Source organism: Capricornis sumatraensis, chromosome 4, assembly GCF_032405125.1.
Source record: "Capricornis sumatraensis isolate serow.1 chromosome 4, serow.2, whole genome shotgun sequence".
Classification (NCBI taxonomy): Eukaryota; Metazoa; Chordata; class Mammalia; order Artiodactyla; family Bovidae; genus Capricornis; species Capricornis sumatraensis.
In genome coordinates, this window is record NC_091072.1 from 132272208 (window position 1) to 132299243 (window position 27036).

Genomic DNA, 27036 nt, shown 5'->3' on the forward strand with positions numbered 1-27036 from the left:
TTATGGCAGAAAGTGAAGAGGAACTAAAGAGCCTCTTGATGAAGGTGAAAGAAGAGAGTGAAAAAGCTGGCTTAAAACTCAACATTCAAAAAACTAAGATCATGGCATCTGGTCCCATCATTTCATGGCAAATAGATGGGGAAACAGTGGAAACAGTGCCTGACTTTATTTTCATGGGCTCCAAAATCACTGTAGATAGTGACTGCAGCCATGAAATTAAAAGACGCTTGCTCCTTGGGAAAAAAGCTATGACCAACTTAGACAGCAGATTAAAAAGCAGAGACATTACTTTGCCAACAAAGGTCCATTTAGTCAAAGCTATGGTTTTTCAGTAGTCATGTATGAATGTGAGAGTTGTACTATAAAGAAAGTTGAATGCCAAAGAATTGATTCTTTTGAACTATGATGTAGGAGAAGACTCTTGAGAGTCCCTTGGACTTCAAGGAGATCCAACCAGTCCTTTGTAAAGGAAATCAATCCTGAATATTCATTGGAAGGACTGATGCTAAAGCTGAAACTCCAATTCTTTGGCCACCTGATGGGAAGAACTGACTCATTTGAAAAGATCCTGATGCTGGGAAAGATTGAAGCTGGGAGGAAAAAAGGACAACAGAGATTGAGATGGTTGGATGGCATCAGTGACTCAATGGACATGAGTCTGAGCTAGTTCTGGGAGTTGGTGATGGACAAGGAGACCTGGTGTGCAGCAGTGCATGGGGCCGCAAAGAGTCGGACGTGACTGAGGGACTGAACTAACTGAACCACCAAGTACTATTGCTTCATTTCTGTACTTTTTTCCTTCCTCTCCTCTCCTCTTTCAAGATCAATGAATAGCAGTAAGTCCACATAGTTCAGGAAATTCATTCGTTACAAAGCCTTCGTCCTTAGCTAACAAGTCATTTGTTGCAATAATTTGTAGTTATTTCTCTTCTTGACTTTACATCACCAGGTTTCTGGCAATTGCAGCAGTGAGAGAATAATCCATATCAGAGTTACATTGGATAATGTTAGAATGATTGCTTTTTAAAGAATGTTCACATATAAACGATCCAGTTATCGCACATTCAGGGAAAATTATTGTAATTTTTAGCATTCTTCATAATATCACTGATTTAAAGACCTTCTCCCTTCCATTCTTTTTGTTTTTCATCTATGTTTCTAAATAGTCGTAACTCTAAATTAGAATTTTACCACTGTGTATTCTACTGTGTTGAAAGTCTTCCAGTGCTTTATAAAGAAAATTTATTTTAATTGGACTTATCCTGTGACACCACATATTCATGTAGTGTTATAATTAAATTTCTGTACTCTTATTTTCTAGGTCACAAATGGGTACTTTTCATGGGGCAGTGGTTTAGCAACCTTATCCAATATCGATATTCGAATTCCAACAGGTAAGAATCATTTATTACTAGTTTGTAACTGTTTTTTTTTAAGGAACAAATTTATTTTTGTGAATTCAGGGGGAAAACATTTGTCACCTCCAAAGCATTAATTCTTTCATTTGAATAATTCATCAAGAAATAATATAAAGCCACATTGTGAACTAGCATCAAGTTTGTAGCTGTTCATTATCATGACCGTGGTTTTCCAAGATAACTGAGCCTAACAAAAGGAAAGACTTTTTAAAGGCAAACATTACTGATAGTTATCTGTTTGCACTATGGAGCTCATGAATCCCTGTATCTCTGAGAGAAGGACTGGGAGTTATAAGACCTGCCTATCACTACAGAGTGGGGACCTTGAACAAATTATTTATCATCCAAATGAAGTGCTCTTAGTTTATTTGCTGATTCGTGGCATTTAAATAGTGGAGTAGTTGATTTCTCATTTTGTTCAAGAAAGATTTTAAAGAAATAGTGTTTGAGAAAATAGTTTTCTATCCCCAAAGAAAACTGATGAAGTTTTCAAATATTTAAGACTCAAATACCCTATAGTTTTTACTAAAATATTTGGATAATTGAACATTAATATTTTTTGACCTGGCCTCATGGTCAATAACTTGTAATTTTTCTATTAAACATGCAAATCAAAGTAAGAACTGATTAAAGTGATTAATCACTTAATTATCTGTTATTATCACTTAATTATCTTAATTATCTGTTTTAGTCAAAATTACTTTTTCTCCAGAATGAATTGAATAATAAAGATAATACTAATCTAGGTGACTTAGGCAAGTATTTCACTGCTGCTTTTACTAGAGTCAGTTATTCTCATAATTTAAAAATAGTACATCAAGGGACTTCCCTGGTGGTCCAATGGCTAAGACTTCAAGGGCTGAGTTTGATCACTGGTCAGGGAACTAAATCCCCCATACCACAGCTAAGACCTGGAACAGCCAAATAAATATTTTTTAAAATAGCATATCAAGACCTATAGATTTTAATTTTCCTCCCCTTTTCCAGAAACCTTATGTATCAGGAAAAGGAGCTGTTTAGAATACTATTACTGGGGACCAAAACTGGGCCATAGATTATGAAACATCAGCCTTTTCTAAATGTGTTTTGATTTTATTTTATAAGTGAATTCCTTCTCATCCTGTTATTATCCTTTGTTTCTTTTCTCTAGGTCAGTTAACCATGATTGTGGGCCAAGTGGGATGTGGGAAGTCGTCTCTTCTCCTTGCCATCCTCGGAGAGATGCAGACCTTGGAAGGGAAAGTTCACTGGAGCAAGTATGTGAATTTTTAATCAGTTTCTGTTGGTGTCACAGATCAGATGGTCTCCCAAGGGAAGGAATGAGAACAGTAGATTCCCATGTTCGAGGTCTGAGGGGCCCTTGGAAAAAGCACAGCTTTTAAAAAACAAATTAGTGGAAACTTTAAATGTTATAAATTAAAAAACATAAAACAATTCACAATAGAGGTTTATATTATTTATAAACTGATATATTGCTTTCAGCAAGATTGGGATTGTAAAGGTAAATTTTGAAAGTTAAATGGACAACACAGATAAATAAAGTTAAAAATTTATCCTATAGTCAAAGAAAATTTGCATTATTTATAAAGTTTAAATGCACACAGAGCTTTAGTGGTCCAGTGTTCCGAGAAGAAATATCAAATAATCTTTTTGAAACTCTTCCTAAGAGACTGAGAAATCATCCATTTCTCTTCACGTCCAACTTAAACTAGACACTTGAAGTGTCTAGTTAGGGATGTGGCTAGGTCAGACTAGTACTGTGCATCCACAAAGATGTTGTGCTTCTTCTGAATGTTTCAATGGTTGTTTTGGGTTCTTAAAAAATATTGTAGTAATAAGGTGACTCAGGAACATACTATTATATAATTGTGTAATAATGAATAAGTCATATTTATTTATTTACTTTGATCTACCTGGTAGACAGGCTTCCCAGGTGGTACTAGTGATAAAGGACCCACCTGCCAGTGCAAGAGACAAAAGAGACTTGGGTTCGATCCCTGGGTCGGGAAGTTCCCTGGAGGAGGGCATGGCAACCCACTCTAGTATTGTTGCCTAGGGAATCCCATGGACAGAGGAGCCTGGTGGGCCACAGCCCATGGGGTCACAAAGGGTAGGACGTGACTGAGCGACTTAACATGCACACACACACCTAGTAGACCACCCCAACTCCCACAGTCATTATGGAGAAATTGCTAACAGCTTATTGATGATATTGGACTGTAGACTTTCAGTCCAATCACTGCAGTGATTTTCATCCAGGTTATCCCCAGAGAACACTGGACAATGTCTAGAAAGATTTTTTGGTTGTCATACTAAGGGAATTGGTCTGCTTACTGATCTAGTTGGTGGTGGCCAATTCAGTTCAGTTCAGTCGCTCAGTCATGTCTGACTCTTTGCAACCCCATGAACCACAGCACACCAGGCCTCCCTGTCTATCACCAACTCCTGGAGTCCACCTAAACCCATGTCCATTGAGTCAGTGATGCCATCCAACCATCTCATCCTCTGTCGTCCCCTTCTCCTCCTGCCCTCAATCTTTCCCAGCATCAGGGTCTTTTCCAGTGAGTCAGCTCTTTGCATGAGGTGGCCAAAGTATTGGAGTTTCAGCTTCAACATCAGTCCTTCCAATGAACACCCAGGACTGATCTCCTTTAGGATGGACTGGTTGGATCTCCTTGTAGTCCAAGGGACTCTCAAGAGTCTTCTCCAACACCAAGTTCAAAAACATCAATTCTTCAGCACTCAGCTTTCTTTATAGTGGCCAGAAATGCTACTATATATCCTTCCACACAGGACAGCCCTCCACAAGAATCTGCCTGCAATGCAGGAGACCTGGGTTCTATCCCTGGTTAGGAAGATTCCCTGGAGAAGGAATTGGCAATCCACTCCAGTATTCTTGTCTGGAGAATTCCATAGACAGAGGAACCTGGCAAGCTACACTCCATGGGGTCCCAAAGAGTTAGGCACAACTGAGCAACTAACACACACATCCTCCAACACACAGGACAGCCCTCCACATCAGGGAATTATCTGGCTCCAAATGTTAGTTGTGCTGGGGAGACCTTGCCCTAGACTTGCTCAAGTCCATTTACTTCTTATTGTAAGTTCCGTTGTGGCTTAATCTACTGTTAACATACACAGACATCTCTTCAGAATGAGTCAAAACTATTTACAGGCATTTTGAGAATAGGTTCTATTTTAAACTCTAATTAAGAGACGGAAATGCTTGGATGTGAAATTTGAGCTGGAAACAGCTGAACTGTAAATCCTATTTTTGGTATCGTTGGTGAAAGAAGAAAGCTGAGAAATGTGGAGGGTACAGTTTATTCCTGTTGCAGTTGTAGACATGAAACTGTTTAGCGTGTATCCAGCAGTGAGCTCGGTGAATAACTGCCCCTTGCAGTTTCATTCACGAGGGGGTCCTGTTGATCGCTAAAGCCAGATGCTATGTGACGTGTGCCCTATGACCATCACCTTCCATCTTGGATGGATGCAGGTTTTGAGGAGCAGGTTTTACTGAATTAAATTATGTCATGTGTCATGTATGGCCATAATGAAGTTATTTGGGTTTTGTTTTTACCCAGTTTCATTAGCATTAAACCAGAAAGAATTAGAGACCATTACAGAAAAAGCTTGAGATTTTATTTTCATACCTCTAGAATGTTCTTACGGTCTAGTCTGCTCTAGTATTACTCCTCTGGGCCAAATTCACTCCCAGTATTATCATTAAGAATTATTATCATTTTGTTAATAGATAAATAAATGATTTGGGAATTAAGAAAGCATTTTACACAGTCTGTTTATTGAGTTTTCTAAACAAGCTACATACATGTATATAAGTATACATATATATATTTTAGACAAATTTATACCATTTATAGCCTGATTTATTAAAGGTTGTATTTTATTTAATAAAACGTATATAATAAAGCTTGAAAAACAAAGACATCAAGAAAGAAAATAAGGTTTAAATAATAATCTGAGCAATTAATAGGTAAAAAATGCGTGTATTGGAGTCCTGCATATTTATAAAACATAGGCCACAAATTCTACTCTGAGTTCCATGGAAGCTAGTCAAAGAGAGAAGTATGAGATAAAAACAGACATATACTTAATAAAAGTTAAGGTTTTTTTTTAAGAAAGAGAAAAGAAATATCTCCCATAAATTCTAATTTTAAAAAAGGTAAGAAAAGGTTATGTCTTAAAGTCAGAGTCAATAAAATGAAAATATGAGAAAGGATTTAAGAAAATTCTAAGTATTTATAAAATCACTATAATTTAAAAATCATCTCTTTATGAATACTTGCCTTAAGAATATCCCATCTCTTCATAGCAGAAAGAGCTAAACTTGTCTTCAAAAAATATTTGGGTTGGCTCTGACACACACATAATAAAAACTAACTCCTAAAAGACTGGATAAGCTAATAAAAAAATTCTATTTTTCTTTATTTACAAGAACTACTTAATTTCTTTCCATGAAATCCATGATTATCTGATAAAATATATTTTCAAATCAAGAATGCTTAGAGGATGCTGACCTTTTTTAAAGAGTTATTTGCAATAACTCTTTATTCTGGGAAAAATAACTGTTGCACCTATTCCAATAAGGAAAGTTATATAAATGTTATTAGAATAAAGCTAATTTAGAGATTATCCATATTGATAGGTTGATTTTGTGTAAATGCTGAGAAGTACTTTACCTTGGACTGAATTGTTTGCTGTGTTTTAAAGCTCAAGACAAAATGAAGTGAAACAGTAAATGGTATGGTAAAGTACCAAGCACCTTGCTGTCATTCTTTCATCATTGCCTGTATCTCTGGTTGCATGAATTTTATTTTTAAATGTGCCTTCATGGTTGGCAGGAACAAAGTGCTGTAAAGTACTCTGTCCTGTTGCAGGAAGAAATATTTACTTTGGACGTGAGAGAAGGCACTGGTCCTCACGCAAGACAGACCTACATAGGTAGAACTTGGTACACGAAATTCATCTAAATATAGATGCTTCCTCGGCAATTGCTACCTTTAGTGTAGTCTGACATGCAGTAGCCCCAGAAGAGAAAGAAGAGAGAGATGAGGGAGGGACTGAAAAATTCTCCAAGCTTGTCAGAAGGCCAGGGTTCTTGCTCCTGCATCTGGTGTGCTCTGTATTTGTTGAAAAGCAAATGTTCTGCCTGATTGAAGTTGTCCTTTCCTAGTTGTCATGATAAATAACAATTCCTACTGATATCCCAGGAACTAGAACTAAATAAAATGCTTCACCTGTTGAATGGTCCAGGGAGGGAGTCCAGAATATGTAATAATCCCAGTAATTCTATAAGACATAACCATCATTTATCTCTGGCTTCCCTTACCTTTTCCTCCACCTTGCCCATGCCATCAGCCATCCTGTCAGACCACATCTGTTGTGATGTTCTATTTTCTGATGTCTTAGTGTAACTGCCTTTATAGCAGTGGCTCAATTACTCTAAGACTTTGCCAGGCATGAAGGGATAATAACACAATCAGTCAGCTTTCCTGGATCAGACATAACATAGCATGTTTGTGCCCACATCTAGCTTCCCTTCTTCCAAATATTGTTCCAGATTTCAGCCTGCAGAAGTCACTCGTTCCCATTCCATAAGATACCAACCATGAACTTGGAAGATGGTAGAATACCAAGTTTTAACTTTTACTGTTGAAGGAAAATACACACAAATCCTGCATGCAAAAGTGAAATTGGATGCTATTTTCCAGGAGGGGATTTTCCACCTGACGTGTTTTAAATTCAGGTGTTTCAGAAATGATGGAATTCACCTAATATATTAAAATTTAGAATAATAAAATCAACAAGTCCTTAGGTGTATTTTTCCCCTTGGTATAGGTATAACTAAATTTAATTAGTCAAATGCCTCATTTTACGTTAATCATATAAATCAGTAATTAATTATACCCAAATGTTACAATGTGATGCAGGTCTTTCTTTCCAGTTCCTTAAGGGCCAGGCTGTGTCTCAACCCTTCAAGTTTAGAGTATAAAAAGTATTTCTTCCTCTCTTGCCTTAGGGTAACTAATAAGGAATTTAAATAGATTAAATTTGAATTTTAATGGTAGGGAGTGCCTGGAGATATCAAATTCTAATATAGACTAGGAAAATATTCCATAAAGGTTATCCAAATTTATACAGCTAGTTGGAGCAAAGTTGGGGCTAGAATATGGCTATTGTGTGAACCCACATTTTGTATGAAGGAGAACAGTGCTATCTTTTGGAAGCTTATTTCCTAGTTGATGAGGAAACAATGGTTTGTTTATCTGGTTTGTCTTTGGGATTAGTATCAACAACCATTTGTAAATGTAGCTATTTAATATATACAATGTTTATCTCTTACCTGATATGTACACCCATTCATCCTATATTTATATTTCATAATTAATGAACATTGTTTGCCATACTTGCAGTGTAAATGAATCTGAACCTTCTTTTGAAGCGACCAGAAGGTATTATTTCTATTTTAATCTGCGTTTAATAAGAATAACTACCTTCCTCAGACTTTCCCTGATATTCCATTTCTTACTCCTAATCATTTTATTCATTCTGATAATGTACAAATTTGTTTATTAAAATGGACTAGTAGATTTCTGATCGCAGTAGTTCCCAACATCTGGAAGCTGTTAAAAGAATTAATTTGCTGAACTAAATGGCCCAACATGTCAATTGTTGTCTTCTCCATGAGTCACACAGATCTCAACTTTGACTAAAACTCAACAGCTCTTAGCAAATTGGATTTGGGATTTCATGAAATAAAGATGAAAGAATTATTATGTATATTATTTATGAATTAAACAGTGATGAAATCTGCCTATAAGCTAGAACTGGGGAACCAAGTACTTCATTTATTTAAAAAAGAAAAGAAATCCTTAAAGAATAGGGGTGGGGGCAGGAGGGGAGCAGACATGCCAGAGGTTGGGAACCACTGTTTTAATGCGCAGATGGTTATCTAAGAGACTACTAGCGTACTATATATTATCACGTCCTCTAAACTCCTAAGACGTTATGTTTCAGGATGATCACTGGTTACTTCTAACTACCTTTTTTCTACATTTTACTCTCTTTTAACCTTAATTCCTAAATTAGTACTTACAGACCATAACTAACTATGAAAGTGTGAATTTTAAGCTGACCCCTTCCCTACCCCAAGCTCATCATCCTTTTTATCTTCAACTCACATGCATTTTCCTAATTACTGCAAATTAAAATATGATGTATGGATATCTGGTAGGGTTTGCAAGCCAAAAAGTGGGGCACAGGGAGGAGGCTATCATTTTTTAAAAATAAACTGTTTCAATAGGTATTGAAATACATGGTTTTTAAATGTGTAGTTATTTCATTGTTGAAATGGACTCCTCAAAATTATTCTTTGCTTTGAAATAGTTACATTATCTATTACCTTAAAATGTGTTCATGTGAGTAAGCCACAAACACATAATTACAGTATCAGTTGACATCATTTTAAAAGGTATTCCTGTGAAATTCATAATTAATGTAAAGTGCTTTTAATATGAAGTAAAATATCTGTGGTTATTAGAGTTAACTGTTATTTAAATTATTGTAAAAATTGTCATTTTAAAAAATAAAATTTTAATTAAGAGTTCATACCTCAAAATATTTCTTTAGCATAGCAAATCAAATTTGCACGTTGTGTGTTGTTTTAATTAAGTTCCAATCCCTTTAATTTAGTGGGATATTTAACTACCAATCAATATTCTTTTAGAGATTCTTCATTTCTGTCTTTGAGTTATTTTATCAACTTTCATTTTTCTTAGTTATACAAAAGCACAGGCACAGCATAGCACTCTTGGGTAATTTTGGTATTTTGTTTTTCTTTTCCATTTTCCAGTAGGAACAGGTATTCTGTGGCTTATGCAGCTCAAAAGCCTTGGCTATTAAATGCTACGGTAGAAGAAAATATTACCTTTGGAAGTCCTTTCAACAAGCAGAGGTAATTTTGAATGTAAAATTTAGAACTAAAAAGAACAACTATTTCTAATCCCTATGTTTGGTTCGCAGTTTCTGGAGTCTTTTCTAAAAAAAATTTATTGGAGTATAGTTGATTTACAGTGTTATGTTAGTTTCAGGTATACAGCAAAGTGAACCAGTTTTAGTATACATATAGCCACTTTTTTAAAGATTCCTTTCCCGTATAGGCCATTACAGGGTATTGAGTAGAGTTCACTGTACTATACAGCAGATGCTTGATATCTATTTTATGTATAGTAGTACATATATATCAATCCCAATAGCCCAGTGTATCCCTCCCACCCATCCCCTGGTTCTGAAATCTTTATATCAGGACTTCCTTTCTTCTCTGTTTGCCCTGCTTCTTTCCTCATCACCAGGTCTGTTACGTCAACTTTTGTAAGAGAAGCCTCACTGGGATTCAGCCATCATACGCACTTACTGAGAACAATTTGTACAGCAAAAATAAACAGCCGAAACAGAAGTTGTGTGTGTATGAGGGGCAGGGGGTGCAGGGTGAGGGTGGTGCTGAGGTTGTTGGTAAACAGAAGAAAAATCCCAGTACGTTGCAGAAGAAGGGTCAACCATGGAAAAAGAAGAGAAGGAATATGGGATCTGAGGGGCCTGATTACTCAGAGCAGCCAGAGTATGTCTACTTTCTGTCATCTTCTAAACACCCATTGGAGAAGAGAATGACTACCCACTCAAGTATTCCTGCCTGGAGAATTCCATGGACAGAGGAGCTTGGTGGGCTACAGTCCATGGGTCTCAAAGAGCTGGGCACAACTGAGTGACTGACACTTTCACTTTCACTTCCAAACATCCACTGGAGTGTACAAAGGCAAGACCCTTTCCTGAAGCCACCTTCACGAGGGGTAGGGAGTGTCCTAAGACTCAAAGCAGGGTCCTGAGAGTTAAGGAGAATTAGATCTGGGGAGAGGCATGAGGAAGGGGGAGGAGAGAGGAAAGTGTGGGAGGAAAAATCAAATTACACAGGACTGTGGGCCTGGAAGTAAACCAGACAGAAAGGGATCTGTGTATATTGACGGTGGCAAACTCCATTGTGAAGGAAGGCTGAGATGGGCAGTAAAGTACCTTAAAAGCCAACCAATATAAATCTGAATTTTCTGGAGGCCCAGCAAAGTGTTAGAAAGAGGACTCACAAAGTAAATATACTCTGCCCATATCATGACAGATTAATACAAGGTGAATCTGAATTAGGAGCAAAAAGACATTTAGAAGGTTGTTGGGCAAATGGTCTGGGCATGCTGTGTTTGTTGTCTATACTTGGCAGTGACTGTAGAAATGGAAGAAGAAGAGATGGTTGGCAGAACATTCTGGAATAAGAATGGGAGAAGAAAATGGAAGAGTCACATGGAATCTGGAAAAGTGGTACAGATGAACCTATTTGCAGGGCAGGAATAGAGACTCAGATTTAGAGACCAGATGTGCGGACATATGGCGGGGAGCTGGGGGGTGAATTGAAAGGGTAGCAGTGACATATGCACTACCATGTGTAGAGCAGATAGCTAATGGGAAGCTGCTGTATAGCTCAGGAAGCTCAGCTTGGTGCTCTGTGATGACCTAGATGGGTGGGATGGAGGTGGGATGGGACGCAGGACCAAGAGGGAGAAGATACATGCATACACATAGCTGGTTCACTTTGTAGTACAGCAGAAATTAACACAACATTGTACACCACCTATACCCCAATTTAAAAACAAAATCACTCAACTATTTTAAGACCGGGTGATTGAGAAAATGAAACCATTGATATTTTCCCCAGAACTCCCAGTCTCCATGCTTCCTTGAATTTCCAGTCGACCCCAGTTTCCAGATCCAGCCTTAGGTCAACTTAATGTCGGTCCTTATCAGTTTCTGTTTTCTTCTCTCTTCAGCATCATGACTGTGGGCACAGATTCCTCGCCCCTGTCCCCACTTCCCCCTACCCCATAACCCATGCTCTAGCCCCAGTGAGGCTCCTCTTATCCTTCACACATACCATGAACTTGTCCACTGTCATACAGTTCCTTTCTCTCTCCCCTCATTGTCATTCCTGGCAGATTACAGTTCATTTTTCTGCAGCCACGTCACAAATCACCTCCTCTGCAAAGATGTCACTGATTTCTCAGTCATTCCTTCCTGCATATTCTAGGAGCACTTTGTAACTACCCAACTGTGGTACCTAACAAGGTACATTTGTATCATATGTTTCTGTGTCAATTTTCTGCCACATTTAATAAGCTGTTTTTTAATTTTTAACCATTTTTCATTGAAGTATAATTAAGTAACAATGTCATGTTAGTTTCAAGTGTACAGCAAAGTGATTTGGTTGTATGTATATCTATTCTTTTTCAGATTATTTTCCATTATAGGTTATTACAAGAAATTGGATATAGTTCCCTGTGTTATACAATAATTTTACAAGAGTGGGAACCAGTATCTATTTGTCTTTGTATCTACAAGCCTAATGTAGAGGCCAGAATATACTAAATTGTTCAATAAGTGTTTTATTTCAGCTTCTGAGACATTGAACCTGGGACTTGGTTTATGGGCAGTATATTAATTGTGATTTAAAAACTCAAAACCATCTCTCCCACAGGTACAAAGCAGTCACAGACGCCTGTTCTCTTCAACCAGATATTGACTTACTACCATTTGGAGACCAAACTGAAATTGGAGAGAGGGTGAGCTATGTATAGTGTACTTACACAATGAACACACATCCAGAAAAGTCTTCCAATTATCTTTAACCTTTAATGGAAAATTTTAAAAATCCGAGAGCACTGGAATTATGTTTTCCTAGTGACAAGTTCTAGAAACAGAAGCATAGAAGTTCTTGATGCCACTCTCGTAAGGATGCATTGAGTAACTATCATGAAATTCACATTTTGCTAGCCACTCAGGAGTTCTCAAGGGAAAGGAACCAGTCCCTGCCTTTGATCAAATGTATTTTTACTTAACTTGGAGTTTACTTTAAAATGGTTTGGAAACCGAGATTGCTTCTGACAACTTTTTCCACTCTTGTCAACATCCATTTATTCTTGTTAAAGTGTTCTTTTTGCTTTGTATAAACAGGTTTTACATTGGCGTCATACTGTTCCGACTAGCCGAAAAATATTTATACCTGTATATAATCTTTATAACAATGTTGGCTAAAGTGCTTGACTCTTATGGGGTCAAGTACTAAGCAAAAGACTGTATATGCATTATTTGCTTTTACAACAAATCTGTTACATAGGTGTTTTGTTTTCTGCATATTGCAGCTGAGAAAACCAGGGCAGAGAAAGGTTAAAGAACTTGCCTGGTCAGAGCCACTGGAACAGTTGAGATTGACTCTGTCATCTGCGTTATTCACTGCTGTTTTTTATTGCAGCATGGTATAGTGTTTAAGAACATGACCTGAACTTCTCTAAGCCTTAGTTTCCATGTGGAGAGCAATACATTGAAATTGCTATGATAAGAGAAATAAGGAATGGAAAGCCATACACAGCAGCCTGACATATTTTACTAAAGTGTTAGTTGCTCAATCATGTCTGACTCTGCATCTCCATGGCCTGTAGCTCATCTGTGCAAGGAATTTTCCAGTCAATACTGGAGTGGGTAGCCATTGCCTTTTCTAGGGGATCGTCCTGACCCAGGATTGAACCCAGGTCTCCCACATTGCAGGCAGATTCTTTACCATCTGAGCCACCAGGGAAGCTCGTCACATACTAAGTGCTCAGTAAATAGCAGTTTTTCACATTTGTATAATTAACACTTGATTATAAAAGCATACTGCTGTATAGTTCACTTGAACACAATTTGTAATATTGAATTTAGGAGACATGTATTAAGCATACTATAGACACCATTCATGAAACTAGAAACAATTCTGAGATTACTTCCAGTCTTCAGCACTCATTTTGGTTTTTCTTTATTAATATTTTTGCACAGCGGAGCCCTCTATCAGAGTGAAAAGAAGATTAATGTTATCAGTCAAAGGTGATCTTAATATAATTCAAATGTTGACCACTAGAAAGCTTGCGTTTTTATCTTCCCGATGTTATCACCACTTAATTAATACACTACCATTAATTTAAAGGTTTTAAAGAGACGTTTGTATTTTTAGGAAAAAAATTTTTTTTTTTACCAGCAGATTATTTACTACTGTAAAAATGGTGGATGTTACTGGGTATTTCTTCTCTAGGGCATCAACCTGAGTGGAGGTCAGAGGCAAAGAATCTGTGTGGCCCGAGCTCTCTATCAAAATACCAACATTGTCTTCTTGGTAAGAATATATGGTCTTCCCTTTCTTTCTACTTCATCTTTCTCTCTGGACAAATGAGTTTTTAAGGAGATAAGTAACTCAAGGAAAGATGGCTTAACTTGTGAAATCACAGAGAATTAAGGCAAAACAAATCCTCAGAATACACGTCAGATCAACATGTAAGATGTGAGTGAAGGACTCCAAGGGACTAAGGTTTCCAAATGATTGCTTATATGAGTTCTTGAACCATGAGGATCACTGATGAAAGGGTGTGGATGGTGCTGGAAGAACTGGACAGGATTATAAGTCTTCTCATTTATATTTGCTGGTAGGAAGAGGGGCTGGAAAATATATTCTTGGTGGGCATAAGGGTTAGTAAGGATGCAACTCAGGCTGTGGTTAAGGTTTATCTGTAAAGTTTCCTGAATTATTCTTAGAAAAATTGATACCAGCCTAGATCTACTAAATCATAATCTATAAAGGCAGAGTCTAGAATCTGTGTCTTAAAAAAGCTCTGTAGATGATTTTCTAGTATATCCTTGGTTGATAACCTATGGATATACAAACAAAAATGGATGATTACATTGATTATGAATTCGCTCTAGTTTTATTCCTCCAGCAGATTGTAGCAAAAATCACTTAGCGTACAAACTGGGCAATGCCTAGAGACAAGCAGGCTAAGCAAACCTATCCTCCCCTGCCTTCTCCTTCTGGGCACGTATTCAGTTCAGTTCACTCACTCAGTCATGTCCGACTCTTGCAATCCCATGAATCGCACAAACCAGGCCTCCCTGTCCATCACCAACTGCTGGAACTCACTCAGATTCAAGTCCATAGAGTCAGTGATGCCATCCAACCATCTCATCCTCTGTATTCCCCTTCTCCTGCCCCCAATACCTCCCAGAATCACAGTCTTTTCCAATGAGTCAACTCTTCGCATGAGGTGACCAAAGTACTGGAGTTTCAACTTTAGCATCATTCCTTCCAAAGAAATCCCAGGCTGATCTCCTTCAGAATGGACTGGGTGGATATGCTTGCGGTCCAAGGGACTCTCAAGAGTCTTCTCCAACACCACAGTTCAAAAGCATCAATTCTTTGGCGCTCAGCTTTCTTCACAGCCCAACTCTCACATCCATACATGACCACAGGAAAAACCATAGCCTTGACTAGATGGACCTTAGTTGGCAAAGTAATGTCCCTGCTTTTTAATATGCTATCTAGGTTGATCATAACTTTTCTTCCAAGGAGTAAGCATCTTTTAATTTCATGGCTGCAGTCATCATCTGCAGTGATTTTGGAGCCCCCAAAAATAAAGCCAGCCACTGTTTCCACTGTTTCCCCATCTATTTCCCATGAAGTGATGGGACCAGATGCCATGATCTTCGTTTTCTGAATGTTGAGCTTTAAGCCAACTTTTTCACTCTCCACTTTCACTTTCATCTACAGGCTTTTTAGTTCCTCTTCACTTTCTGCCATAAGGGTGGTGTCATCTGCATATCTGAGGTTATTGATATTTCTCCCGGCAATCTTGATTCCAGCTTGTGCTTCACCCAGACCAGCGTTTCTCATGATGTACTCTGCATAGAAGTTAAATAAGCAGGGTGACAATATACAGCCTTGACGTACTCCTTTTCCTATTTGGAACCAGTCTGTTGTTCCATGTCCAGTTCTAACTGTTGCTTCCTGACCTGCATACAGATTTCTCAAGAGGCAGGTCAGGTGGTCTGGTATTCTGATCTCTCTCAGATTCTTCCACAGTTTGTTGTGATCCACACAGTCAAAGGCTTTGGCATAGTCAATAAAGCAGAAATAGATGTTTTTCTTGAACTCTCTTGCTTTTTCCATGATCCAGCGGATGTTGGCAATTTGATCTCTGGTTCCTCTGCCTTTTCTAAAACCAGCTTGAACACCTGGAACTTCACAGTTCATGTATTGCTGAAGCCTGGCTTGGAGAAATTTGAGCATTACTTGACTAGCATGTGAGATGAGTGCAATTGTGCGGTAGTTTGAGCATTCTTTGGCATTGCCTTTCTTAGGGATTGGGATGAAAACTGACCCTTTCCAGTCCTGTGGCCACTGCTGAGTTTTCCAAATTTGCTGGCATATTGAGTGCAGCATTTTCACAGCATCATCTTTCAGGATTTGAAATACCTCAACTGGAATTCCATCACCTCCACTAGCTTTGTTCGTAGTGATGCTTTCTAAGGCCCACTTGACTTCACATTCCAGGATGTCTGGCTCTACATGAGTGATCACACCATTGTGACTATCTGGGTCGTGAAGATCTTTTTTGTACAGTTCATCCGTGTATTCTTGCCACCTCTTCTTAATATCTTCTGCTTCTGTTAGGTCCAGACCATTTCTGTCCTTTATGGAGCCCATCTTTGCATTAAATGTTCCCTTGGTATCTTTAATTTTCTTGAAGGGATCTCTAGTCTTTCCCATTCTGTTCTTTTCCTCTATTTCTTTGCATTGATCACTGAAGAAGGCTTTCTTATCTCTCCTTGCTATTCTTTGGATCTCTGCATTCAGATGCTTATATCTTTCTTTTTCTCCTTTGCTTTTCACCTGTCTTCTTTTCACAGCTATTTGTAAGGCCTCCCCAGACAGCCATTTTGCTTTTTTGCATTTCTTTTCCTTGGGGATGGTCTTGATCCCTGTCTCCTGTACAATGTCACAAACCTCATTCCATAGTTCATCAGGCACTCTATCTATCAGATCTAGTCCCTTAAATCTATTACTCACTTCCACTGTATAATCATAAGGGATTTGATTTAGGTCATACCTGAATGGTCTAGCAGTTTTCCCTACTTTCAATTTGAGTCTGAATTTGGTAATAAGGAGTTCATGATCTGAGCCACAGTCAGCTCCTGATCTTGTTTTTGTTGACTGTATAAAGCTTCTCCATCTTTGGCTGCAAAGAATATAATCAATCTGATTTCGCTGTTGACCATCTGGTGATGTCCATGTGTAGAGTCTTCTCTTGTGTTGTTGGAAGAGGGTGTTTGCTATGACCAGTGCATTTTCTTGGCAAAACTCTATTAGTCTTTGCCCTGCTTCATTCCACATTCCAAGGCCAAATTTGCCAGTTACTCCAGGTGTTTCTTAACTTCCTACTTTTGCATTCCAGTCCCCTGTAACGAAAAGGACATATTTTTTGGATGTTAGTTCTAAAAGGTCTTGTAGGTCTTCATAGAACCGTTCAACTTCAGCTTCTTCAGTGTTACTGGTTGGGGCATAGACTTGGATTACCATGATATTGAATGGTTTGCCTTGGAGATGAACAGAGATCATTCTGTCGTTTTTGAGATTGCATCCAAGTACTGCATTTCAGACTCTTTTGTTGACCATGATGGGTACTCCATTGCTTCTGAGGGATTCCTGCCTGCAGTAGTAGATATAATGGTCATCTGAATTGAATTCACTCATTCCAGTATAAATCTGGTTCTCAGACCTTTAAACTTTTCACTCCATCTAATGACCATCTTCAGAAAGTGGCTTGATTTTAGAGTTCCCCACTCCAAAATTTTGGATACATTACAGGGTATGAAAGTAGAATTTGGGCATAGTACTGGACATGCACTTCAGGTTAACGTCTCTAAGAATTCCTGCCCCAAATATTTCCAGAAAACAACACTATAAAAGACATAGCAGGATCTAGCAGTAACCTGTTAAAACTCAGCATTATAAAGACTAAGATCATCACATTCAGTCACATCACTTCATGGCAAATAAATGGGGAAACAATGGAAACAGTGGCAGATTTTATTTTCTTGGGCTCCAAAAATCACTGTGAATGGTGACTGCATCCATGAAATTAAAAGGCACTTGCTCCTTGGGGGAAAGAAAAAGCTATGATAAACCTAGACATCATATTAAAAAGCAGACACATTACCTTGCCAACAAAGGTCTGTCTAATCAAAGATATGGTTTTTCCAGTAGTCATGTATGGATGTGAGCGTTGGACTATAAAGAAGGCTGGATGCCAAAGAAGTGATGCTTTGAACTGTGGTGTTGGAGAAGACTCTTGAGAGTCCCTTAGACTGCAAGGAGATTAAACCAGTCAATCCTGAAGAAAATCAACTCTGAATATGCATTGGAAGGACTGATGCTAAAAGTGAAGCTCCAATACTTGGGTCACCTGATGCAAAGAACCAACTCATTGGAAGAAAACCTTGATACTGGGAAAGATTGAAGGCAGGAGGAGAAGGGGACAACAGAGGATGAGATGGCTGGATGGCATCATTGACTCAATGGACATGAGTTTGAGCAAACTCTGGGAGATAGTGAAGGACAGGGAAGCCTGACATGCTGCAGTCCGTGGGGTTGCAAAGAGCTGAACACAACTTAGCGACTGAACAGCATCAACAACCGAAATATGACACAGAGACATGAAGTAAGCAAATGCTGGAGAAATGGCGCAATAGACTTGCTGGACACAGGGTTGCCACAGACCTTCAATTTGAAAAAAAAAAAAGCAATTTCTGGGAAGCACAATAAAATGAATTGCAATAAAATGAGATATGCCTGTATCTGCAAAATCTCATCTACCATTCAGATATCATTGTCACAGGTTCTGGTAATTAGAACATCAGCATCTTTGGGGACCATTATTCTGCCTGCCTCAGATAGCTTTTATTATTGGAAAGTTATTATGGGATTAAAATCTGCTTCTGTGTATTTTCCATTAATTGGCTTCCATTCTGCTTCTGCAACAGCAAATATATTTCTTTTATAAGGCCATAACTCAATATTTTAATATTATTGTCATAACTTGCCATAATTTACTTTTCTCTAGGCTGAGAAAGTTAATATTTTTAATTCTTCAACAGTAATGTTATCCTTATAACTTCTCTTAATTCTGGATATAATAGTGTTTGTTAGGGGCCCTTTGAAAAAACATGTTCTAGATGCACTCTGATCAACTCAGATAGTCTTAAAACTAATGGAGCTTATGATCTGAATACTGTACTTTCTTCATAGCACCCTAAAATTGAATAATGTTTTAGCAGCAACAGAATACTGTTGATCAATCAGTTCAGTTCAGTCGCTCAGTCGTGTCAGACCCTTTGCAACCCCATGGACTGCAGCACGCCAGGCCTCCCTGTCCATCACCAACTCCCAGAGTTTACTCAGATTCATGTGTTTGAATAATTTCTCTTAGATAAAAATATGTTACCCTTCGATTGTTTAAAAATTCACAAAGCACTTTGAATCGCAGTATTATCTCATTTGATTCTTACGACTATGCTGCTAGGGTAGGTGGTTTCCTCATCAGAAGAAAGGAAACTTATACATAGAAAGGTGGAATGCCTTACCTAAGAACTAAAGGCTAGTAAGTGATAGAGTATGGGCTGGAACTTCGTATCTTTTGAGTACTTTTCCTTTTTTTCTGTTTTTGTGATCAGCTGAGTTTCCTTTTTTTCTTCTTTTAATTATTACTCTCAAGTTACTGTGTTGTCTTTTGCCTTCTTTTTGTCTCCCTTCCTCCTTTCCTTCCTACCTTCCTCCTTCCCTCCCTTCCTTCCTTTCCATCCATCAGTGTTTAATGAGTGTCTTCAGAGCCATCTTCTGCGCTGGGTACAAAGGGAACAAAGGAGAAAGAGACATTATTATTATCTATAAAGATCTTACATCTATCTTAAAAAGACCTATCTATAAAGATCATATAAATAATTAGTTGAAAGGTTTTAGATTTTGCTGTGAACTCTAATTAAACTTTATCAAATTAGCCTTTACACCTCCATACTTTTTTCCATGGTGGCTGCAACAATTTATATTTGCAACTACAATGCAAAACTTCCTTTTTCTCCACATTCTCACCAACATTAGTTATTTCTTGTCTTTTTGATAATAGCCAATCTAACAGGTATGAAGTGATATCTCATTGTGGTTTTGATTTGTATTTTCCAGATAATTAATAATATTAATATTAATGATAATTAATGATGTTGAGTACTATTTATGTAACTTTTGGCCATTTTTTTCACTTTTTGGGAAAAAATATCTATTCAGATCCTTTGACTATTTTTTAATTGGATTGTTTGGATATTTTGTTATTGATTTGTATGAGGTTTTTATATTTGGGGGGCATTACTACTTATAAGTTACATGATTTGCAAACATTTCATCCCATTCCATAAGTTGCCCTTTCATTTTGTTGATGATTTTCTTTAATGGACAGAAATGTTTCAGTTTGATGTAGTTCTGTTTATTTATTTTTGCTCTTGTTGCCTTTGTTTTTGGTATTAAAATTTTAAAAGCATTGCCAAGACCAACATCAAAGAGCTTATCCACTATGTTTTCTTCTAAGAGTTTTATGGTTTCAGATCTTTGGTTCGTATCTTTAATCCACTTGAGTTCATTTTTGTGTATGATGTAAAATAGTGGCCCAGAGTTTTTGTTTTTGTTTTTGTTTTTTGCATACTGCTGTCTACTTTCCCCAATATCATTTATTGAAGAGACTACTCTTTCCACATTGTATCTGTACATAGAGATAGTTTAACTTCTTCCTTTGCTATTTGGATGCCATTTCTTTTTCTTGACTAATTGATCTGACATAGTACTTCCAGTGTATGTGTGCCCCGTCACTTCAGCCCAGTCATTTCAGTTCAGTTCAGTCTCTTAGTCATGTCTGACTCTTTGTGAACCCATGGACTGCAGCATGCCAGGCTTCCCTGTGCATCACAAGCTCCCAAAGTTTGCTCAAATTCATGTCCGTCGAGTCAGTGATGTCATCCAACCATCTCATCCTCTGTCATCCCCTTCTCCTCTTGCCTTCGGTCTTTCCCAGCATCAGGGTCTTTTCAAATGAGTCAGTTCTTCCCATCAGGTGGCCAAAGTATTGGAGTTTCAGCTTCAACATCAGTCCTTCCAATGAACATTCAGGACTGGTTTTCTTTAGGATGGACTGGTTGGATCTCCTTGCAGTCCAAGGGACTCTCAAGAGTCTTCTCCAACACCACAGTTCAAAAACATCAATTCTTCGGTACTGGAAAAACCATAGCTTTGACAGATGGGCCTTTGTTGGCAAAGTAATGTCTCTTTTTAATATGCTGTCTATGTTGGTCATAGCTTTCCTTCCAAGGAGCAAGTGTCTTTTAATTCCATGGCTGCAGTCACCATCTGCAGTGATTTTGGAGCCCCCAAAATAAAGTCTGTCACTGTTTGCATTGTTTCCCCATCTATTTGCATGAAGTGATGGGACCAGATACCATGATCTTCGTTTTCTGAATGTTGAGCTTTAAGCCAACTTTTTCACTCTCTTTCACTTTCATCAAGAGTCTCTTTAGTTCTTCTTCACTTTCTGCCTTAAGGGTGGCATCATCTGCATTTCTGAGGTTATTGATATTTCTCCCGGCAATCTTGATTCCAGTTTGTGTTTCATCCAGCCTGGCATTTCGCATGATATACTCTGTACATAAGTTAAATAAGCATAGTGACAGTATACAAACTTGACATACTCCTTTCCCTATCTGAAACCAGTCTGTTGTTCCATGTTCAGTTCTAACTGTTGTTTCTTGACCTGCATACAGATTTCTCAGGAGGCAGATAAGGTGGTCGGATATTTCCATCTCTTTACAAATTTTTCACAGTTTGTTGTGATCCAGTCACTCAGTGGTGTCCAGTTCTTCGGACCCTGTGGACTGTAGCCCACCAGGCTCCTTTATCCACAGGATTTCCCAGGCAAGAATACTGGAGTGGGTTGCCATTTCTTCCTCCAGGGGATCTTTCTGACCCAGGAATCAAACCCACATCTCCTGCACTGGCAGGCAGATTCTTTATCACTAAGCCACGTGGTAAGCCCCATAGTATTTTTTTTTTTCAGTACTGTGTTGAATAAAAGTGGTGAGATGGGGTATCCTTGTCTTATTTCTGATCCTAGGGGGAAAGGTTTCAACTTTTCACCATTGAGTATGGTGTCAGCTGTGGGCTTGTCATATATGATCTTTATTATGTTGAGGTATGTTTTCTCTATACCCATTCTATTATGGGTATATTATTTATTCAAAGTTTTTATCATGATTGAATGTTGAATTTGGCAAATGTATTTTGTACTTCTATTGAGTTGATCATATGATTTTTATCCTTTATTTTATTATTGTGGCGTGTCATATTGATTGATTTGCAGATGTTGAACTATCCTTGCATCCCTGGAATAAATCCAGCTTATTCATGGTGTATGAATCTCTAATGACTGTTGAATATGGCTTGTTAATATTTCATCAAGGATATTTGCATCTGTGTTCATCAGAAACACTGGTCTGTAATTTTCTTTTTGTGTGTGTGTGGTGCCTTTGATATCAGGGAATCATTGGTTTTAATATCAGGGTAATATTAGCTTTGTAAAATGTTTGGAAGTATACTTTCCTCTTCTATTTTTTGAAAAAGTTTGAGAAGGATTGGTTTAAATCCCAGTTTAAATGTTTGATTGAATTCACCAGTGAAACCATCTGGTCTGGGCTTTTGTTTGTTGGGGTGTTTTTGATTACTAATTCAATCCCCTTACCAGTAGTTGGTCTGTTCAGATTTTCTATTTTTTCATGGTTCAGTTTTTGTAGATTGTTTTTTTCTAGGAATTTATCCATGTCTTTTAGGTGTCCAGTTTGTTGGTGTTCATAATATTCTCATGAGACTTTGTATTTGTGTGGTCACAACTGTAATGTTGCCCCTTTCATTTATAGTTTTATTTGAATCCTCCCACTTTCTTTGGTGAATCTTATTAGTGAAAGTGGAAGTGTTAATTGCTCAGTTGTGTCTGACTCTTTGTAACCCCATGGACTGTAGCCTTCTAGGCTCCTCTGTCCATGGAATTCTCCAGGCAAGAATACTGGAGTGGGTTGCCATTCCCTTCTCCAGGGGATCTTCCCAACCCAAGGATTGAACCCAGGTCTCCTGCTTTGCAAGCAGATTATTTACCATCTGAGCCACCCTGTACCTAATGAGTCTTGTTAAGTGTTTGTATATTTTACTAATTTAGTTTCATCAATCTTCCCTATTGTCTCCTTAGTCTGTATTTTATGTATTTCTATTCTGGTCTTTGTTATTTTCTTCCTTCCATGAACTATGGGCTTAATTTATTCTTTGTTTTTCTAGTTTCCTGAGATGTAAAGTTAGGTTGTTTATTTGAGGTCTTTCTTTTTTCTTAATGTAGGAATTCATTGCTATAAAATTCTCTTAGAACTGGTTTTGCTGCATCCCTTAAGTTTTGATGCATTGTGTCTCATTTTCATTTGTTTCAAAATATTATTTGATTTGCTCTTTCAGTTTCTCCATTGGTGGTTCAGAGCATCTTGTTTTATCTCCGTGTATTTGTGAATTTTCCAGAGGTGGGGTTTATGATGAGAATGTGTCTCAAACTTTCCTACCTGTTTTGATGTATTTTTCTGTCACTTAAAATGTAGAAATCGCTCAGTTTCTGGATCTCTTCCAAAGGGAATTGCTCTGTGTGCAGCTGTATATTCAGTGTGTCCATGGCAGGAGGAAAATTCAGGAGCCTCCAATGTTGTAATCTTGGTCCAGAGTCTGTGCCTATTTTTGTTCATGTCTAAAGTGAATCGATGTCAATTTTAACTGCTATCGTATTCTTTGTTTTGGTTTATTGTTATAGGTTGTCAAGTAATGTTGGCTTTTGAACTTGGAGATTCTATATATAAGAATTCAACCCACTCCAAATATTGTTATTTACTTTTAACATGAAAGAGAAAATGAAGTCTTCATTTTTAATTTAGTAACTTTTTGTCGCTTAAAACTATTCAGAGTCTGTTTATTATAAATCAAATTTTGTGGGATAATTTGCCTTTAGTTATTTGTATTTCTGTTTTCTGGAGGAATTGCATTACAAAGAAAATATGAAAATTTTTCATTATCTCTCCATTTTACTTGTTGTAGGATGATCCATTTTCTGCCTTGGATATTCACTTGAGTGATCACCTAATGCAGGAAGGAATTTTGAAATTTCTCCAAGATGACAAGAGGACACTTGTTCTTGTGACTCACAAATTACAATATCTAACACATGCTGACTGGGTAAGAGTTTAAAAGACATTAAAAGAATTTTTATACTACAGCTATATAAATGCTTCCGGAGATAAATATAATTCACTTGACCAATTATGGATTTTTGTAATAATTCTAATATATACTTTCCTTAGATCATAGCCATGAAAGATGGAAGTGTTCTAAGAGAAGGGACTTTGAAGGATATTCAGACCAAAGATGTAGAGCTTTATGAACATTGGAAAACACTAATGAATCGGCAGGATCAAGAACTAGAAAAGGTAATTGCTCAGATTAGAAGAGTTCAGAGTTCAGTTAAGAAGAGTCAAAATACAGTGAGAAATTACTAAAAATACTTTTACAGAAGTATTACATTTAATTTTTGATTACATAATAATCTCATCTGAAATATGAAATAATTGTATGTTTATATACCATTAATTGATAAACTACTTTGAAACTAATAAAATTCTAATGATATCTTTTATTATTTTTACTTGAATTGGAGGCATATTATAATTATATGTGTGTTTAAAACAGTCATATATGCATTTAAAACTTGCTCAAGCATGCTCTTTCCTCATTTTATCTTGTTTTCCCTTATGTATGTCCTATTTTACCCACCTTCAATATGAATTTTTCATTCGTCACTTACAAATGGAGGGTTGTGGGCAAAGCAAAATCTGAGATGATTTTGAAAGAAAGAAGAGCTGTTAGCTCTGGGTATAGTGCAAAGTAGGCCTAGGATAGAGTTGGGGGAGGTGAAGGAAGGTAATCAGAAAGAAATAATAATAAAACTTTATATTTAGATAGTTTTTAAAGTCCACAAAACCTTTTTACATGATCTCTTTTAATTGTCACAAAATAAGCAAAAAATAGGAGAAATAAGCAAAGAAAATATGATATCACTTTTACAGATGGGAAAATTGAGGCTCAGAGAGGCTACATAACTTGCCTAAACTTGTACAGTATATATAATATTTTGTACCAATTGGATTTAAACCCAGATTCATACCAATGTAATGTATTTATATGATATAATATTGAGTGAAATGATAACAGAGTTGTAAACCAATTGAATGTGATGAAAGAAAAACCACTCACGAATGAGAGGTAAATTGTAAATTGAACTAGTAAATTTTCAAAATGTTTTCTCTTGAGCTGTGGGACTAGAAAGGGTCTAGAATTCAATAGTCCTGGTCAGGAATGAGCATTATAAAATGAAAATGTTTATATCAGCAAATTTCTGAAAATGTCAAGAAGTTAAAATGCATTATTTCTTAAAGAAAAAAAAATAATCTTGTTTCAATAGCAGAAGAAAGATGAAAAGTCAGACAAACCATTGGATTGCTCTGCCTTCTGTGAGCTTGCCAAAGATATCAAAAGCCAATTACAAATGTCTCAAAATAAGGAAGAAAAGCCGTATGTCAATGTCTTAGTAGAGTAGGACAAATCATAGAACCTTTGAAAGGGGGATATTCATCAAAACATTACAGTGTACAATTGGCAAGAGCTCACTTAGAAATTATGCAGTGAGATGCTTGATAATAAACTTCCTGGGATGACTCCAAATGACATTTTTTTTCAGTGGTCTGGGTGCCAGGGACAAAAGAATATGATGTAAGCTTAAGGAGTGAACCATTTATGGTTTACTTTGAAAAGAAAATCTGGAAAAACCACAAGAAAGAAAGGGGGGTGCTTTTGGCTTGATTTTTAAGTAATACTGACTACTGAGCAAGCCAAGAAGAAAGTCTGTTACATTGTGTTTGGAAATGGAAGTGATCACTCAAGATACCATAGCTCTATAATTAAAGACACGTCACAGGGGTATAGGGCTTCCCTGGTAGCTCAGACAGTAAAGAATCTGCCCGCAATGTGGGAGACCAGGGTTTGATCCCTGGGTCTGGAAGATCCCTTGGAGAAGGGAATGGCTACCCACAACAGGGGAGCAAGGGCTACTGGCATCTAGTGGGTAGAGGACAGGGATGCTGTTAAACATACTACAATGTACAGAACAGCCCCCACAACAGAGGATTTTCTGACCCAAAATGTCAATAGTGCCGAGGTTGAGAAAAGCTGGCTTAGCACCAGAGCAGATCAAGCAAGTGGAGAAGGAGGTGAAACTAAAGGATTCACAAAACATCCCATCTTTGGTCTTTAGACAGATCTGTCAGTTTAAAGGTTCAGAAATAATGGGAAAGTATGCTAAAGAGGATAGTAATGACAAGTTACAAGTTAGAGAAGAAGTTGATAATACTTTTAGCTGATTTAAATGTTGTTAAAAATTCTGCCTTGGATGGCATCACCCATTATCTTCAGAGTATTATTAAGAAAAATAAAGTAGCATTTTTGGATGTTTCTTCCCTCAGCCTTCAACCCTCACTTTGATTCAACTCTTCTCAGGCATTCAGTAAATAGGTATTTGATTGTTGTTGTTGTCATTTAGTCGCTTAGTTGTGTCTGATTCTTTTGCAACTCCATGGACTGTAGCCTGCCAGGCTCCTCTGTCCATGGGATTCTCCAGGCAAGAATACTGGAGTGAGCTGCCATTTCTTCTCCAGAAGATCTTCTCCTCCCCGGGATCAAACCCACATTTCCTGCTTGGCAGACAGCTTCCTTACCACTGAGCCACCTGGGAAGCCTTATGTATTAGATAAGTGAAACTAAATTTGTATTTACTTAATCATATATCAAAACAATTTAAAATATTTAATATCAGAGCTTAGTATGAGCATTTTACTCATAAGGAAAATGACTAAGATTAAAGTCCCCAAGATGATAACTCTTTGGCTCACACAGATTGGCGATTTGAAAAAGAACCAAATCTTCTGTTTTCCCATGTACAGGTTTATTTCATTTCATTACACTATCCACAAAAGATCAGTTCTTTTTATTTTTATTTATTTATTTTTTAGATCAGTTCTTTTTAAATGTTGTTTTGTTTACTCCCAAAAAATACTTTACAGTGTACAAATATTGCTTTTCATATCATTAGGCACAATTAAAAGCTAATGTGAAATTATCTCCAAAAAATGCTATTCTAGAGACACTTTTGCTTTTACTTTTTTTTGTAAAGCAAGAACTTGGAAGCAACAGAGCTTTCTAGAATAGCAAGTCTCCTAAATCATACATTGTATGAGGTCAAACAAACAAAAACAAAACAGGACCACTATCTAGAGACTGATCATCAAAGAATTATTGGTTTATCCCTGTAACAAGCAGATTTATATATATGTATCAGCATGTACAGGAAGCCCTTAAATTACTGTCAGTTCCAGAAGTCAGTGGGTCAGTTATTTGGAACTCAGAATGCAGAGATTTCCCCACAAAAGCAGAGATATGGGTAGTTTCCCAGACTGTCCTGCGGAAGCTGATTTA

The 27036-nt window shown here is 37.3% G+C and overlaps 1 protein-coding gene across 1 annotated transcript in view; it reads left to right on the forward strand.

The window, feature by feature from the left end:
• The window catches only part of ABCC9 (ATP binding cassette subfamily C member 9), a 159194-nt gene that overhangs the window by 65725 nt on the left and 66433 nt on the right, over positions 1-27036 (forward strand). The window contains exons 16-23 of the mRNA XM_068970261.1: positions 1322-1394; positions 2569-2674; positions 7853-7891; positions 9292-9393; positions 12013-12097; positions 13600-13680; positions 23551-23688; positions 23814-23939. Coding sequence (XP_068826362.1) covers positions 1322-1394; positions 2569-2674; positions 7853-7891; positions 9292-9393; positions 12013-12097; positions 13600-13680; positions 23551-23688; positions 23814-23939 — 750 coding nt within the window. The remainder of the gene's footprint in view (positions 1-1321; positions 1395-2568; positions 2675-7852; positions 7892-9291; positions 9394-12012; positions 12098-13599; positions 13681-23550; positions 23689-23813; positions 23940-27036) is intronic.